The sequence below is a fragment of the Anabrus simplex genome, chromosome 1 (assembly GCF_040414725.1).
Source record: "Anabrus simplex isolate iqAnaSimp1 chromosome 1, ASM4041472v1, whole genome shotgun sequence".
NCBI classification, from domain to species: domain Eukaryota; kingdom Metazoa; phylum Arthropoda; class Insecta; order Orthoptera; family Tettigoniidae; genus Anabrus; species Anabrus simplex.
This window is the reverse complement of record NC_090265.1, coordinates 1,744,933,390-1,744,949,666: the sequence shown is the minus strand read 5'-3', so window position 1 is coordinate 1,744,949,666 and position 16,277 is coordinate 1,744,933,390. Positions and strand designations below refer to the sequence as shown.

The 16,277-nt window shown below is 42.8% G+C and overlaps 1 protein-coding gene across 1 annotated transcript in view; it reads left to right on the top strand.

Moving 5' to 3' along the window:
* The first annotated feature begins 538 nt into the window (after nt 1-538).
* LOC136858731 (uncharacterized) overlaps nt 539-16,277 on the top strand; it is a 396,287-nt gene continuing 380,548 nt past the window's right edge. Inside the window, exon 1 of the mRNA XM_067138478.2 lies at nt 539-721. Within this exon, the coding sequence (XP_066994579.2) occupies nt 653-721 (69 nt within the window). The 5' untranslated portion in view covers nt 539-652. The remainder of the gene's footprint in view (nt 722-16,277) is intronic.

Sequence of the window (16,277 nt, the reverse complement as noted above, 5' to 3'; positions counted from 1 at the left end):
GACGAACACACATGTTCACCAAGTTGCATCTCGTGATCACCTGGTTGATTGTTGCTTTGCAAAGGTCAATTTATTTGAATTCTAGCGCTGAATGATTACGTGACCGGACGTATCCGTATTGACTCACGAAGGAGAAATTTTGAGGTAAAATAGAATTCGCGCCATCTGAAAACCGGACGCAAGTATTTAGGGTTAATTTGCATAGCTACTTTTCCTTTTCGGAGTAATTGATTTCTGATTCAGGCGCGCATCAACCTCCACCGCATTTTGATGGAGCTGGCCGCAGCAGGGAGTACGTCTTGAGTCACCAGTCCGTGATGGGACTGGACCTGCACGCATCTTCTTTGGTCACGCGTAAGCAGAGAGCACACACCTTATGCGATAGCCCGCCAGGTAGCGTGGCCTGCGCGCGGTGGAGGGGCTCGGCTAACTTTTCGAACAGAACTACTCCGGCATTCCTGTTGCAACATTTGAGGTCGCGCGCGCGCGTCATCGCCAAGTGCTCCATTGACAGTGTTCTGGCCAGTGTTATGTGCATTATGAAGTGTTTAATATGTGAAGTGTGTTTGTTTGTTTTTCTATAAAGGAAATCAGACGTAACAACAATACGAGTCGTGTATTTTAGTTTTATTTCTATCTGGTGGAATGTGAAATGAAGTTCCAGACAGAGAAGAAATCGACGTTATGCATTTATACTGACGAGCCACCCGCAGGAGATAAGGTAAATACTATTTGTACTGTATTGTATTAAGGAAGATATATTGGGTCCATTGAAACTAGCTTTTAAATTCCGAATAAATTGCCTTCTCGTAAACAAAACTGGAAATTATGAGAAAGGGCCATTGTAATTTGTATGCTTTTAAGTTTAAAGTTCATATTTATTCTGAAATTGTGTTAGAATCTTCAGTTATTGTTCCAAGGGATAAAAGCCGATTTTTTGTCGTAATAATAATCTGAGATTTCTAACTTTTAATCTAATAAGAAGGCATCAATTTTTAAATATAACCGAACATGAACGTGCCATTATTATTATTATTATTATTATTATTATTATTATTATTATTATTATTATTATTATTATTATTATTAGTGTCAGTCTATGATTAGCTATTCATTTGCAAATAGAAATAGCTCTAATATTGAGACGTACAATGTGCTAGAAATATATGTTGCTTGCTTATGTAGTTAAATCTTAGCAAAATTTATTTTTCAGTCAACATGTTCATGAAAATTAGTTCATTTTTCATTGTCTTGGCAAATATTGTATTAAGGTTATTATTATGTCTTAATAATGCTTAATCTAGTTTCAATAATGAATAGTACATGAACCGATGTTTCCTCTGACGTTCATTGGGATTACCTTTTCCGTAAATTAATTGTCATTTCTCTACATTTGCGTTTACAGTAAGGGGAATATTATCGCAAACAATTTATTGAACTTGTAAATGCATTCAAGAATTCTTGAAATTATTTTTAAATCACGCTTTGTTTCGACGTTTGAAAATATTCACCGACATTCTGATGTGTCAGCTGTTTCAATACTAGTTACACAGCGAGCCTCAGGGCTTTACAAGATAACTAAATGTATCTTTTGAATTATTTTGCTTAACAAATCTTTTATGACTTTTTACTGGATTTGAAGTTACTCGTCTGGTAATCTTAATAAAGAATTAAGTAAAAGTGGGATGTATATTAAATGGTAGTCTGCAAATAATATAAGGTTATTCTCGCTAAATACACTGCTGTATTTGAATGGACAGAGAATTCTTTATACGCCGAAAGTGGTGTTACCAACCGGAATGGCTCTGCTGAAGCATGTGCAATGCTGGCAATGTAATGTGCCTTCCGTATATTTATTTTGTAAATTCAGACAGAGGAGCTAAGGCCTACTGTTTATTCATTTTTACCCTGCATTTTTGAGTCTAATAACTTGAGAATGATGGTATATTTGTTGCTTGAAATAGATGAAAGCAGCCGAGATTTGTCTCGTATGTGCAAACATTCGTTAAGAGAAAAATCAGCTTGCTGTTCCCTGGGAACTATGCAACCAGACACACAAATTAATGGCAGCTTCTCGGCAGTTTCACTCGAGTTTCGCGTTACATAACGTCACCGGGTTTCTAATCTGAGAATGCCAACTATTGTTCCGCCTTAGAATTCTGCAACTTTCCTTCGAGACTCTCGTCATTTTCGCCAGTCTTTATTGAGAGAACGTCTCTTAACGACACAGCGTGAAATCTTTTCCATGCTAATATTTCAATAGATGTGCTATTTAACAGATTAACACGCACTCGGATAAAATATTTATGTCAAAGCAATAATATTTACTTGTCTAGCACAGTATTCCTTCCGTTAGAGACATTCGCCTTGTCGTGTGCTAGGTTTACATGGGGATTGAAATCGATTTGAGTACACTTACCGTATTGAATACGATCCCCGTTTACATGTAGTATTTGAGTATCGTATTGAATCCGCCAGGCAACATCGACGTATACAGACGATGTAGAATTGTAGTAAAATCGATATCACCTCTTAGAAGTTAAAAACGCCAAATGAAGTAGAAGTCCAGGAGATAATTTTCAGTTTTGAAAGTGTGTGTGGTATTCTAAATGTAATTGGTGCAATATTATATTTCGACAGAACTTTAATGATGATAATTTTGTCAGAACAAACATGGAGTGTGTGCGCAGTCGTTGGTACGATCTCAGTACGATCCGCGTTTACATGGAACTCAATTCGAACTGAGTCCCCGTTTACATGGCGTTTTCAATACGGGAAGTGCACTCAGATCGATCTGAATCCTGCATGTAAACGTACTAATAGTATTGAGTAGCGCATTGAATCCGGAAAACAAGATCAACATAAATACACGATACAGAACCGCGGTAATAACGATATCACAGAGCTCGATGGCTGCAGTCGCTTAAGTACGGCCGGTATCCAGTATTCGGGAGATAGTGGATTCGAACCCCACTGACGGCAGCCCTGAAGATGGTTTTCTGTGGTTTCCCATTTTCACACCAGGCAAATGCTGGGGCTGTACCTTAATTAAGGCCACGGTCGCTTCCTTCCTACACTTAGCCATTTCCTGTTCCATCGTTGCCATAAGACCTATCAGTGTCGGTGCGACATAAAGCAACTTGTAAATATATATACATATCGATATCACTTATATTCTTTGATCAATATGACTTATCGCGGCGTAATCAATTAAGGTTTCTATTTTCATGCGTGCTTTTCAAATAGCCCTGTGAAGTGAAGTAGCCTAGTATGTTTATTATCGATGTATTGAAACAATTTTTGTAGAGGATAATTCGTCATTTTATCGAGATTCTATTTCCTGTAGATCCAATCGGCCGATTATGAGTTAAAATGAATAACAGATTGGATAATGGAAATGTGCGTGCAGTCGTCTACAATACGATTTCAATACGATCCGCGTTTACATGGAACTCAATTCGAACTGAGTACGATACGCTAGCAGATTTGAGACTCGTTCGAGACTGAGTCCCCGTTTACACAGCCTAGTTGTTAGTTGAAGTTGAGGTTAGTTGAAGTACTGGTCTGGAAATGCTAAAAGAGAGGCATGTTTCAGGTTATTAATAATTAAACTTATTAATAAACTTACTAACACTCTACTAAAAAATATTTATCACGCTCTTCTTCAAAGTCATATACTTTATATGTTGCATATTAGGGCATGTTGCAGTAAAGAGCTCTTTCAGACTGTTGAAATCCTACACAATAGAGCATTAAAAATACTGTTTAAACTACCTACATTGACACCAACAGCTTATCTATACAAACCTTGTAATATTCTTCCACTTGAGGCTTTACATCAGAAAGCTGTGATGGTCTATAAATTGTTAAATAATCTGGCTCACTCCAATATTTTGTGTGACAAATTCTGACATACATTCATACAATACAAGAGGTATCAATAAAATCCACATTGAATTAATTAACTCAACTAAATATGGCAACAAATCTGTATCGTATTACTCAGGACATGTGTATAATTCACTTCCTGAACATATTCGACAGGCTGCTTCATTTGGGCTACTGTATTTAAGCAGAAACTTGTAGAATATTTACATAAGATGCTATGAACATCTGAGATATCTTGACTATGTAACATGTATACGTTAAATGTATCGTGCCTCTATAATGAGTTTAACTCACTTTACGTTTATTCTCATGTAAAACATTTAAGATTCTGTGTTATCTCCTAATTCTGCTACACGTATATCAGATATATATTGCACCAATATGAGCCATGGCTCAGGTGCCCTTTACGAAATAAATAAATAAATAAATAAATGAATTAATAAATAAAAATAATAATAAATTGTCATCAGATAGTATTTATTACTCCTGATTGTGATAAACTGGCTCTTCAAAATGCCTAAGCGAGCAAGCGTAATAAGAGATTTAGACAAATTAAAGATTTCTAATTCAATAGCAGCCTTCAGAACAGCACAAGAATTCAATTGGATATGAAGACCTGTTTACATAGAACAAGCGATAAAGGAAATTAAAGAGGAATTTCGAAAAAAAGGAATTACAATACAAGGAGAGTAAATCAAAACTCTGAGATTTGCCGATGAAATGGCGTATGGCTTTTAGTGCCAGGAGTGTCCGAGGACATGTTCGGCTCGCCAAATGCAGGTCTTTTGATTTGACTCCCGTAGGTGACCTGCGCTTCGTGATGAAGATGAAATGATGATGAAGACGAGACATACACCCAGCCGTCGTGCCAGCGAAATTAATCAATGATTGTTAAAATTCCCGACCATACCGAGAATCGAACCCAGGACTCCGAGGATGGCAGTTAATTACACTAACCGTTACGCTACGGAGCCGATGATATTGTTATTCTATCTGAGTCCACACAAAATCTGAAGAAATAGCTGAGTATTATGGACGGAGTCTTGTTGAAGGAGTACAAGATTAAAAAAATCCCAAACATAGGTAATGGAGTGCAGCACTTTCTTGTCTTACATGATTAAGTCAGGTGATGCAGGAAATATTAGATTAGAAAATTAAATCTTGAAGGAAGTAGACGAATATTGTTACTTGGGTAGTAAAATAATTAACGATGGCAGAAGTAAGGAGGACATAAAACGCAGGCTAGCACAAGCAAGGAAGAGCTTTCTTAAGAAAAGAAAATTGCTCACCTCGAACATTGATATAAGAATTAGAAATATGTTTTTGGAGACTGGAATGTGGCATTATATGGAGGTAAAACATGGACGATAACTCGCTCAGAAAGAAAGAGGTCCGCCTCTGTGGTGTAGTGGTTAGTGTGATTAGCTGCCACCACTGGAGGCCCGGGTTCGATTCCCGGCTCTGCCACGAAATTTGAAAAGTGGTACGAGGGCTGGAACGGAGTCCACTCAGCCTCGGGAGGTCAACTGAGTAGAGGTGGGTTCGATTCCCACCTCAGCTTTCCTGTAAGTGGTTTTCCGTGGTTTCCCACCTCTCCTCCAGGCAAATGCCGGGATGGTACCTTACTTAAGGCCACGGCCGCTTCCTTCCCATCCCTCCACAAGGCCCCTGTTCAGCATAGCAGGTGAGGCCTCCTGGGCGAGGTACTGGTCATTCTCCCCAGTTGTATCTCCCGACCCAATGTCTGACGCTCCAGGACACTGCCCTTGAGGTGGTAGAGATGGGATCCCTCGCTGAAGTCCGAGGGAAAACCAACCCTAGAGCGTAAACAGATTAAGAAAGAAAGAAAGAAGGAGAATGGAAGCTTTTGAAATGTGGTATTACAGAAGAATGCTGTATATGAGATCGAGTAGATCCAATAAAAAATGGACACTGAAAGGAATTGGTGAGAGGAAAACGAAATGTGGCGAAATTTGACCAGAAGAAGAGGCAGAATGATAGGGCACATCTTAAGACAACCAGGTCTTGTTCAGTTAGTTTTTGAGGGAAGTGTAGGTGGTAAGACCAAGGTATGAATATGACAAACAGATTAGAGCAGATGTACGTTGTAGTAGTTACGTAGGAATGAAAAGTTGAGCAGAGGAGAGGGTGGCATGAAGTGCTGCATCAAACCAGTCTACGGACTGATGACACAAACAACAACATGAAGATCTAAAAATAGCTCACGCCAGAGAGACATTGTTATTTATTTATTGCATATTGCTTTAGGAATATATATATCAACGTATTACAGAGAGAGAGTGGGAGGGGAGCCCTTTTGTCTTGGTGAAAGTGACACTACGTAAGGTCATTGACATACCTCTGGCAACAATTCTTCAGCCCTTTCTTGTCTTACATGATTAAGATCTCCGGAAGATTTCTTTCCTCTTATCTCTTTTAGGGTTCTAAAGCGATTGTTAGCATCCTGTAGAATCTCGGGTTTCGTATAGCATGGTCACCAAGTGAACTCCAGGGACATTTGTTACGTCAATCACTCAGATTTTTACCACAGATGGCAAACTAATATTTTGTCAAGTCTGTCAGTAAAGAAGTACGTTATGCAACATATAATTCGTTGTTAACAATTTGCATAATACTGAGCGAGTTGGCCATGCGGTTTGGGTCAAGTAGCTGTGAGTCTGCATTCAGGAGATAGTCGGTTCGATCCTCACTGCCGGTAGCATGGTTTTCCGTGGTTTCCTCATTTCACTTTAGGCTGTACCCTAATTAACACCATGGGGTTAGAAAAGGGCGATGAGTTGGAAGGAAGCAGCCGTGGCCTTAATTAAGGTACAACCCCAGCATTTGCCTAATGTGAAAATGGGAAACCACGGAAAACCATCTTCAGGACTGCCGAAAGTGGGGTTCGAACCCACTATCTCCCGAATGCAAGCTCACAGGTGCGCGCCCCTTACCACTTGCTCGCCACCTCTTGCAGAAGTTGAACACAAACATCTTAAGTTGATCCTAATTTATTTTTTAACAAAAACAATGTTTTGGATGTATAATTCTAGAAATAAATTATTATGCTTATTAAAAAGAACATCAAGAAACGTTCTGAAATCCTAAAAATCCTCTCTCTACTTGTTACTACCAGTTTCTCAAGGCTCTTGATGAATAAACTTTTCTTTTCCTTTTTTTACTGTAGGTGAAGCATTCCCATCGTAGAAGTCTAGCTGCCGCATTATGTCTGTGATTTGACCTTCTGCTCCCCCCTGGGGAGAAACGGCTCGGGAGCGACCGCGCTGACTAAAAAAAGGAGATTTTTTTAATGCTCGAGGGACGTACTCGATATTGTCTTATAGGGAGAGAGATAGCGCGAGGGTGTAATTAGTGCAAGACTTAGTTGTTGACTGCCGGCCCCGTGATGTAGGGGCAGCGTGCCTGTCTCTTACCCGGAGGCCCCGGGTTGGATTCCCGGCCAGGTCAGGGATTTTTACCGGGACCTGAGGGCTGGTTCGAGATGAGAATTGAGGAGCTATCTGACGGTGAGATGGCGGCCCCGGTCTTGAAAGCCAAGAATAACGGCCGAGAGGATTCGTCGTGCTGACCACACGACACCTCGTAATCTGCAGGCTTTCGGGCTGAGCAGCAGTCGCTTGGTAGGCCAAGACCCTTCAAGGGCTGTAGTGCCATGGGGTTTGGTTTGGTTATTTTAGCTGTTGACTTTTCTCTCGGCCGAGCGAGATTTGAACTCTGGAGGATCCCGTGTTGGAAATTTTGACTTGGAAAATTCACGATCCGGTCTTAATCCCTTGGCCAAACTCACGATCCATAGTGACTCCAGCAACTCCAGAAGTAACGGAATAAACGAAAGAAAGTTCATAATAATAACAATAATATCTGTTAGGTCGTGAGTCTAGAGGCTGTTTGGATCCTCAAATAGCACTACCAATGGTTGTGCGGCTATAAGGGGGAAAAAGATATTGCTGCTTCAAAATGAAGCGCATAAGACAAGATGAGGAGTGAGGTAATTTGACATTGCTTTCCTCACTGGATCAGAAACAGCCATGGATGAGACTGGGACTTCAGTGGAGGCTTCACTTTGCTCTGGCCTGTGCATTAATGTAAAAATATTCCATCCATGAGGAACTGACAACAGGCGTTGTTAATAATAATAATAATAATAATAATAATAATAATAATAATAATAATAATAATAATGGTTTACGTCCCACTAACTACTTTTAAGGTTTTCGGGGACATGGAAGTGCCGGAATTTATTTCAAGCAGTTCTTTTACGTGCCAGAGAATCTACCGAGGCGAGGCTGAGATATTTGAACACATTCAAATACCACCGGACTGAGCCAGAATCGTCATCAGAAAGCCAACACTTCTACAGTATGAGTCAGTCACTTCCAACGTCTCATATGCGAGGTGGTGGGGGTGGTGATTATTGTTTTAAGAGGAAGTACATCTGGGCACCCATCCTCTGTATTACACTAACCAGAGCGAAAAAATAGAAGGGATCTGACACTTTGAATAATGAAGGTATCGGCCAAAGGGTCATAGAGGACGTGAACATGAAAGACTCCCTACGTCTCGAATGCTGTTATACCATTGATCTTCAGTATTTGATTGAATTAAGTATAGTTGACTAAAGTTAGTAAGGGTTCCTCGGTTTTTTTCCCTAAATGATTGATTATTCAAACTCTAACTGATATAAACTACCAATTCATTGTAACCATCATGGTATTCATAACCCTCGTTCGGGGTGAGCAAAGGACAAGAGTTGACCAAGGGAGGTCGGATAGGATAGATGGAAGTGAGGAGTGTGGCACAAGCAAGTGGAAGCAATGCTAGGACTCAGCTAAGGGGCCCGTGGTCGCTAACCCACGCTTCCAAATTCAGAGCCCCTTGGGCCCTTTTAGTCGCCTGTTACGTCAGGCAGGGGGTACCGCGGGTGTAATTCTACCACCCCTACCCGCAGGGTGTCGTGTGAGATGCTGGTAGTGTAATTTAATTATTTGGAGACAAGTATCCATTCCAGCCGAATGCCCGGTATTACATAATACTCATGAACTATCCTGGATTTCACTTATAGTGGCCATGTTAAAAGAAGCGTTCTGACTGCTAGCGCAGGAGGGAGGGCCTACCGTAGTGCCGTTGTGCGGTGTTGCCTAAGTATTCGTTCAGACCACTGTATTCTGTTCTAACATGCGCCACGGATCTGAGAAATGAAAGGTTTGGCAACTCCACGCGAACAGCACGCACGTCTCCACGACAACCGCAATGGGTCCGCCCCCGTTTCCATAGCAACCATAACTCTACTCCCTTCTGTCCTGCCAGGCAGGCAGTAAACGCACCCTCCCTTCGCTCCATGTAAAAGCGCTTCTTTTAATATTACGACTTTAGATTGGACGTGGACAGCTACGAGAAACCAGTTCCAGGATGACTTTAAGTGCACTGCAGGCCCTAGTTCTCTTCTTGAGGTTCTTACTGTTCCTCATTCTAGTCTTGGAAATGCTCATTTTTATATCACGAAAAAATGAAAATCCAAAGCCTGTTTCCAGTCATTCGACCGCCTCGGTAAGTAATGAATGAAGCCCCCATCTATCGGCGAGGATAAAAATTGTGCCGGCTGCCGAAGCCTGTCGCACTCCTCTGGGGCAATGATTAATGACTGACAAATGAAATGAAATAATATTGATGAGTGTTACTAGAATGAAAGACGACAGGGAAAACCGGAGTAGGTACCCGAAGGAAAACCTGACCCTCCTCCGCTTTGTCCAGCTCGAATCTCACATGGAGTGACGGGGATTTGAACCACGGAACCCAACGGTGAGAGGCCGGAGTGCTGCCACCTGAGCCACGGAGGCTACAATTTCTATATATCATATTGGCTGTAATTAATTTCAAGTTCCAGGGATATTGAATTGCTAGTCTCACTACAGTGTGAGATTGATCGACCTGAATGAACCCCTCTCTGTTATTTTATGCCTGTCAGTAAATGACGCATGTAAACTACGAACAATAAAGGATCCCTGCCTGACATAAAAGTTGATTAAAAGGAATAATCCCCCTCCCCCCCTACGAGGTTTACAAGAGGGAAGTGGTTACGATGGGGCTAGCAGAGTCTGACATTGCTTTGACTTAGACTAGGCGCGCACTTAAGATTTCTGGCCGCTGCGTTAGAATAATTATTTTCTTTCTTTCTTAATATGTTTACCATCCAGAATTGGTTTTTCCCTCGGACTCAGCGAGGGATCCCACCTCTACCGCCTCAAAGGCAGCGTCCTGGAGCGTGAGACATTGGGTCGGTGATACAACTGGGAAGGAGGACCAGTACCTCGCTGAGGCGGCCTCACCTGCTGTGCTGAACAGGGGCCGTGTGGGGTTGGGGGCGAAGATTGGAAGGGATAGGCAAGGAAGCGGCTGTGGCGTTAAGTTGGGTACCATTCGGGCATTTACCTCGAGAAGAAGTGGGAAACTACGGAAAACCACTTCTAGGATGGTTGAGGTGGGAATTCAAATTTCGTGGCAGGACCGGGAATCGAACCCGGGCCTCCGAGGGTGGCAGCTAAGCACGCTAACCACTACACCACAGGGGCGGACTAGAATGATCACTGCCGCAGGAATTTGTTCTGCTGCGCCTACAGCGACTGGTTCTTTGCAGTTGGTCGATATATTTTATTGAATTATCTTGCATTTTTACTGGTTTGTTTCGTGTGAGAGGTAAATGCGACGCAAACGGCACGATTGGGTTCCCGTAATTTCAAACCAAGTACACTGCCTGACAAAAAAATTGAAGCACCCAGAAGGGGAGGAGGAAACGAAATGAAACTTCACGTGTTGAAGAAGGAGAGGAGGAAACGAAATGAAACTTCACGTGTTGAGGAAGGGGAGGAGGAAACGAAATGACACTTCACGTGTTGAAGAAGGGGAGGAGGAAACGAAATGAAACTTCACGTGTTGAAGAAGGGAAGGAGGAAACGAAATGACACTTCACGTGTTGAAGAAGGGGAGGAGGAAACGAAATGAAACTTCACGTGTTGAAGAAAGGGAGGAGGAAACGAAATGACACTTCACGTGTTGAGGAAGGGGAGGAGGAAACGAAATGAAACTTCACGTGTTGAAGAAGGGGAGGAGGAAACGAAATGACACTTCACGTGTTGAGGAAGGCGAGGAGGAAACGAAATGAAACTTCACGTGTTGAAGAAGGGGAGGAGGAAACGAAATGTGTTGAAGAAGGGGAGGAGGAAACGAAATGTGTTGAAGAAGGGGAGGAGGAAACGGAATGAAACTTCACGTGTTGAAAAAGGGGAGTAGGAAACGGAATGCAACTTCACGTGTTGAAAAATGGGAGTAGGAAACGGAATGAAACTTCACGTGTTGAAGAAGAGGAGGAGGAAACGAAATGTGTTGAAGAAGGGGAGGAGGAAACGGAATGAAACTTCACGTGTTGAAAAAGGGGAGGAGGAAACGAAATGTGTTGAAGAAGGGGGAGGAGGAAACGGAATGTGTTGAAGAAGGGGAGGAGGAAACGGAATGTGTTGAAGAAGGGGAGGAGGAAACGAAATGACACTTCACGTTTTGAAGAAGGGGAGGAGGAAACGAAATGTGTTGAAGAAGGGGAGGAGGTAACGAAATGAAACTTCACGTGTTGAGAGGGCATGTCATGTTATTACAAAATCGAGACAAATTAACAAAGAACTTGGCAGTACAAGTCCACTTATCATTATGACTTTCACTATCTCGGGCCAGGATGCATTTACTGATTCGGTTCGGAAGGGTGTCATAAAGCCGCTGTATCCTCTCCTGAGGCAAGTTGGCCCACACATGTTTTGACTGGTCCTTGATATCCTGGATATTGGCACTGGGACGGAGTTGACGTCCGAGCTGGTCCCACATGTGTTCTATCGGGGATAGATGTGGGGATCTTGCTGGCCACGGGAGTACTTCAACTTCTCGCAGACAGTTCATAGAGATACGTGTCGTGATTGGACGAGCATTGTCGTGTTGAAAAATGGCACCACGATACTGTCGCATGAGAGGTAACAACTGAGGATGCAGGACGTCCGTGACGTACCGTTAGAGTTCCCTCAGTCACTACCAGTCATGACCTGAAGTCATGCCCGATAGCTCCCCACACCATGACTCCAGGAGTAACACTCATATGCCTCTCCAAAACATTGGAAGACTTGAACCTCTCCCGAGGTCGCCGCCATACTCGTTGACTCGCACCCAGTTTCGTATTATGAAGAGGTACCTCCTGTATCGCGTGGGGATTTTCATTGTCCCATAGTCGAGTGTTCTGAAAATTAATGTACCCACTGTGCTTCCTCAAAAGCGAAGAAAATCTCCGTCATTCACGGATTTTAGCACCGACCGGCAGAAGTTAATACGAGCGACAGAATCTGCAACAGTTAGCCTGTACACTGTGGAAACCTCACAGGGAAAAAGTACAGAATTTCAGCACTGAGGTGGGTGAGATGCCACACTCTTGTGTTAAACGGCTAGGCGGTTTACGAGGGCTAACATGATGTCTGGCTCCGGGCTGAGTGGCTCAGACGATTGCTCAGTCTGGTGGTACTTAAAAGTGCTAAAATACGTCAGCCTCGTGTCGGTCGATTTACTGACACGTAAAATAACTGCTGCGGAACTAAATTCCGGCACATGGGCGTCTCCGAAAACCGTAAAACGGTAGTTAGTGGGACTTAAAGCCAATAACATTATTATTCATCATCATCATCTGTTTACCCTCCAGGTTCGGTTTTTCCCTCGGACTTAGCGAGGGATCCCACCTCTACCGCCTCAAGGGCAGTGTCCTGGAGCTTCAGACTTTTGGTCGGGGGGATACAACTGGGAAGTATGACCAGTACCTCGCCCAGGCGGCCTCACCTGCTATGCTGAACAGGGGCCTTGTGGAGGGATGGGAAGATTGGAAGGGATAGGCAAGGAAGAGGGAAGGAAGCGGCCGTGGCCTTAAGGTAGGTACCATCCCGGCATTCGCCTGGAGGAGAAGTGGGAAACCACGGAAAACCACTTCCAGGATGGCTGAGGTGGGAATCGAACCCACCTCTACTCAGTTGACCTCCCGAGGCTGAGTGGACCCCGTTCCAGCCCTCGTACCACTTTTCAAATTTCGTGGCAGAGCCGGGAATCGAACCCGGACCTCCGGGGGTGGCAGCTAATCACGCTAACCACTACACCACGGAGGTGGCCTATTATTATTATTATTATTATTATTGTTATTATTATTATTATTATTATTATTATTATTATTATTATTATTATTATTAAGTCTGGACTCGTATATCTCCAAGATTTTCGTCAGTTAAGACCCTTTGTTTATAATGTGTTTTCTACTTGTACAAGAGGAAGCCCTGTTGGTCGCAAAGCTGACGAGTTCATCCTTCTAAACAACAGCGGGAGCAGCTGTAATGGACGTATTACTGGAATGTAATTTTGTTAACCAGCATATTTGTTGTTTAATTTAATATACACATGTATGGAGATATCCTTAGATAGCATGGCGAGTGTCACTTACCAGCGTGAATGTGCATGACATATAGCCGTATGACATAGTCGCTGGCTTCTGAGCTAGGCAACCTTGGTTCTAATCGCAGGCAATGCAAGTTTTTTTTTCTTTTTTTCTTTTTTTCTTTCATGTAAACATGGAGTTCCTTGGTTATGATCATGGTATTTACAGTCACTCGCTTGTTGCTTCTGCTTACTGTTAGCAGTGTGTAAATGTCAGGAGCGGTGCTTAGCCCCGCCAGTTTTGCGGACATAAAGAATTTAGAAATGTTATATTACTTATATTTTAGATAATTCATTTATTGGGACCAAATTAAGATCTGACTACCACTATTCTGAAGTGATTAATGATATGAGAAAATGAAAGTATGATTTGTATTCCATGTTTTCTACGTTTATCCCGACACTGGGGCTAATTCGTTCTCAGTCCTCACAGTGAGTATTGGGAACTGTTTTGAAGGTCAGTGAACCCTTGAGGGAGTGAACGTTTCAGTGCATTTTAAAATGTCAAGCTAGGGGCTAACTTTGACATGTCCGCAATAAAAAAGAATAAGGTGTTATGGCGATGTTATTGCAAACTCACTTGTATTCTTTTAACCTCATGTAACATCTCTGGTGATCATTCACAGAGTGAGGCTTTCGAGTAGTTTCGAATTTCAGTTTATAGTTCGCGGAGTGGAGAGCATAAGTTCTGGACAGTTTTTGTTCAACAGTGATTAGTATGTAGCGTTTGAAATAGTGAACAGTTCGCACCGCAGAAGAATCGACGAGCGCAGTTTCTTTATAAATGGCATAGGCCCTCACTTTTAAAGTATTTTATTACTGGCATCCATTAGAATCAAGCATGATTAACTGATAGTGCCACTAAACATGCAATGACAAGGTGTAATATCCGCCTCTGTGATGTAGGGGTTAGTGTGATTAGCTGGCACCCCCGGAGGTCCAGGTTCGATTCTCGGCTCTGCCACGAAATTTGAAAAGTGGTACGAGGACTGGAAAGGGGTCCACTCAGCCTCGAGAGGTCAAATGAGTAGAGGTGGGTTCTATTCCCACCTCAGCTATCCTGGAAGTGGTTTTCCGTGGTTTCCCACTTCTCCTCCAGACAAATGCCGGGATGGTACCTAACTTAAGGCCACGGCCGCTTCCTTCGCTCTTTCTTGTCTCCAAACTTCCCATCCCCCCACAAGGCTCCTGTTCAGCATAGCAGGCGAGGCCGCCTGGGGGAGGTACTGGTCATTCTCCCCAGTTTTACCTCCTGACCCAAAACTCGCGCTCCAGGACACTGCCCTTGAGGCGGTAGAAATGGGATCCCTCGCTGAGTCCGAGGGAAAAACCGACCCTAGAGGGTAAAAAGATTAAGAAGAAGAAGAAGGTTTAATATTGGTGTATATACAACAGCAGAAGAAACAAAAACTACATTAACATTAATAATGACCGGGCGAGTTGGCCGTGTGGTTAGGGGCGCGTGGCTATAAGCTTGCATCCGGATTTGGATCCCACTGTCGGTAGCCCTAAAGATGGCTGCCCTTTCCTATCCCATCGTCGCCATAAGACCTATCAATGTCGGTACGATGTAAAGCAACTTGTAAAAACTTTCATTTTGCACCCTAAGTCCATACTACAAGAAGCTGACAATTTTCTTGTTTTATGTTCAAAACGACAGTTTAGTAATGAAGTTCAAGATTATCCAAACAAATTTAACACTTGAGCAAAGAGTTGCTGTAATTCACTAAACACATAAAAAGGAGAACTAGTTAGATATTTATTCTTGATTCACTGACGATTCTGCTAATATGTCCGCAGTTACATGCTCTGTTATTACCCCATGCTTCCTCAAAGGTAAATGCGATTATACCAGGAGGATTCTCTGTATTACCATGCGTTATAAACTACCTGAGTAGGTACTCGGCGACCTTCAGGCAATCACGAGCACAATACATCTGGATCGTGAATGTTCTCAGATAGGTACAATTTTCTGTGGAGACCACATATCACTTTTAATTTTATATCGTGTTCCCCGGAAGGTTTCAACGCACTGTGTTTACAGTGATAAATTAATGTGCATTATTAACGGCGAGTTCTTCTGGTTCTTCCATAACGTTCTTCACAATCTTTCCTACATTAGATTTTAAGAATAACCTTGGGTTTACAAAGAATAATTTTCTGTGGGAATATATTTTGCGCGAAAATATTTATAAATTTGATACTTATTCGTTGTATGGATTCTGTAGTGACAGAGGTAAAATAAAAGTTATTGAATTACTTGTAATGATTACGTTTTTAGTAATTTTTACTCGTAATTTACTTCTGAAGTCCGCCTCTGTGGTGTAGTGGTTAGTGTGATTAGCTGCCACCCCCGGAGGCCCGGGTTCGATTCACGGCTCTGCCACGAAATTTGAAAAGTGGTATGAGGGCTGGAACAGGGTCCACTCAGCCTCGAGAGGTCAACAGAGTAGAGATGGGTTCGATTCTCACCTCAGTCATCCACGAAGTGTTTTTCCGTGGTTTCCCACTTCTCCAGGCAAATGCCGGGATGGTACCTAACTTAAGGCCTCGGCCGCTTCCTTCCCTCTTTCTTGTCTATCCCTTCCAATCTTCCCATCTCTCCACAAGGCCCCTGTTCATCATAGCAGGTGAGGCCGCTTGGGTGAAGTACTGGTCCTCCTCCCCAGTTTTACCCCCGACCCAAAGTCTCACGCTCCAGGACACTGCCCTTGAGGCGGTAGAGGTGGAATCCCTCGCTGAGTCCGAGGGAAAAACCAACCCTGGAGGGTAAAGAGATTAAGAAAGGAAGAAAGCCTGATCACCTTCTCAGCCACTCATGGATATGGAGTCAATCACAGCAACGTTCGTTGTGTTCATTTGATGTA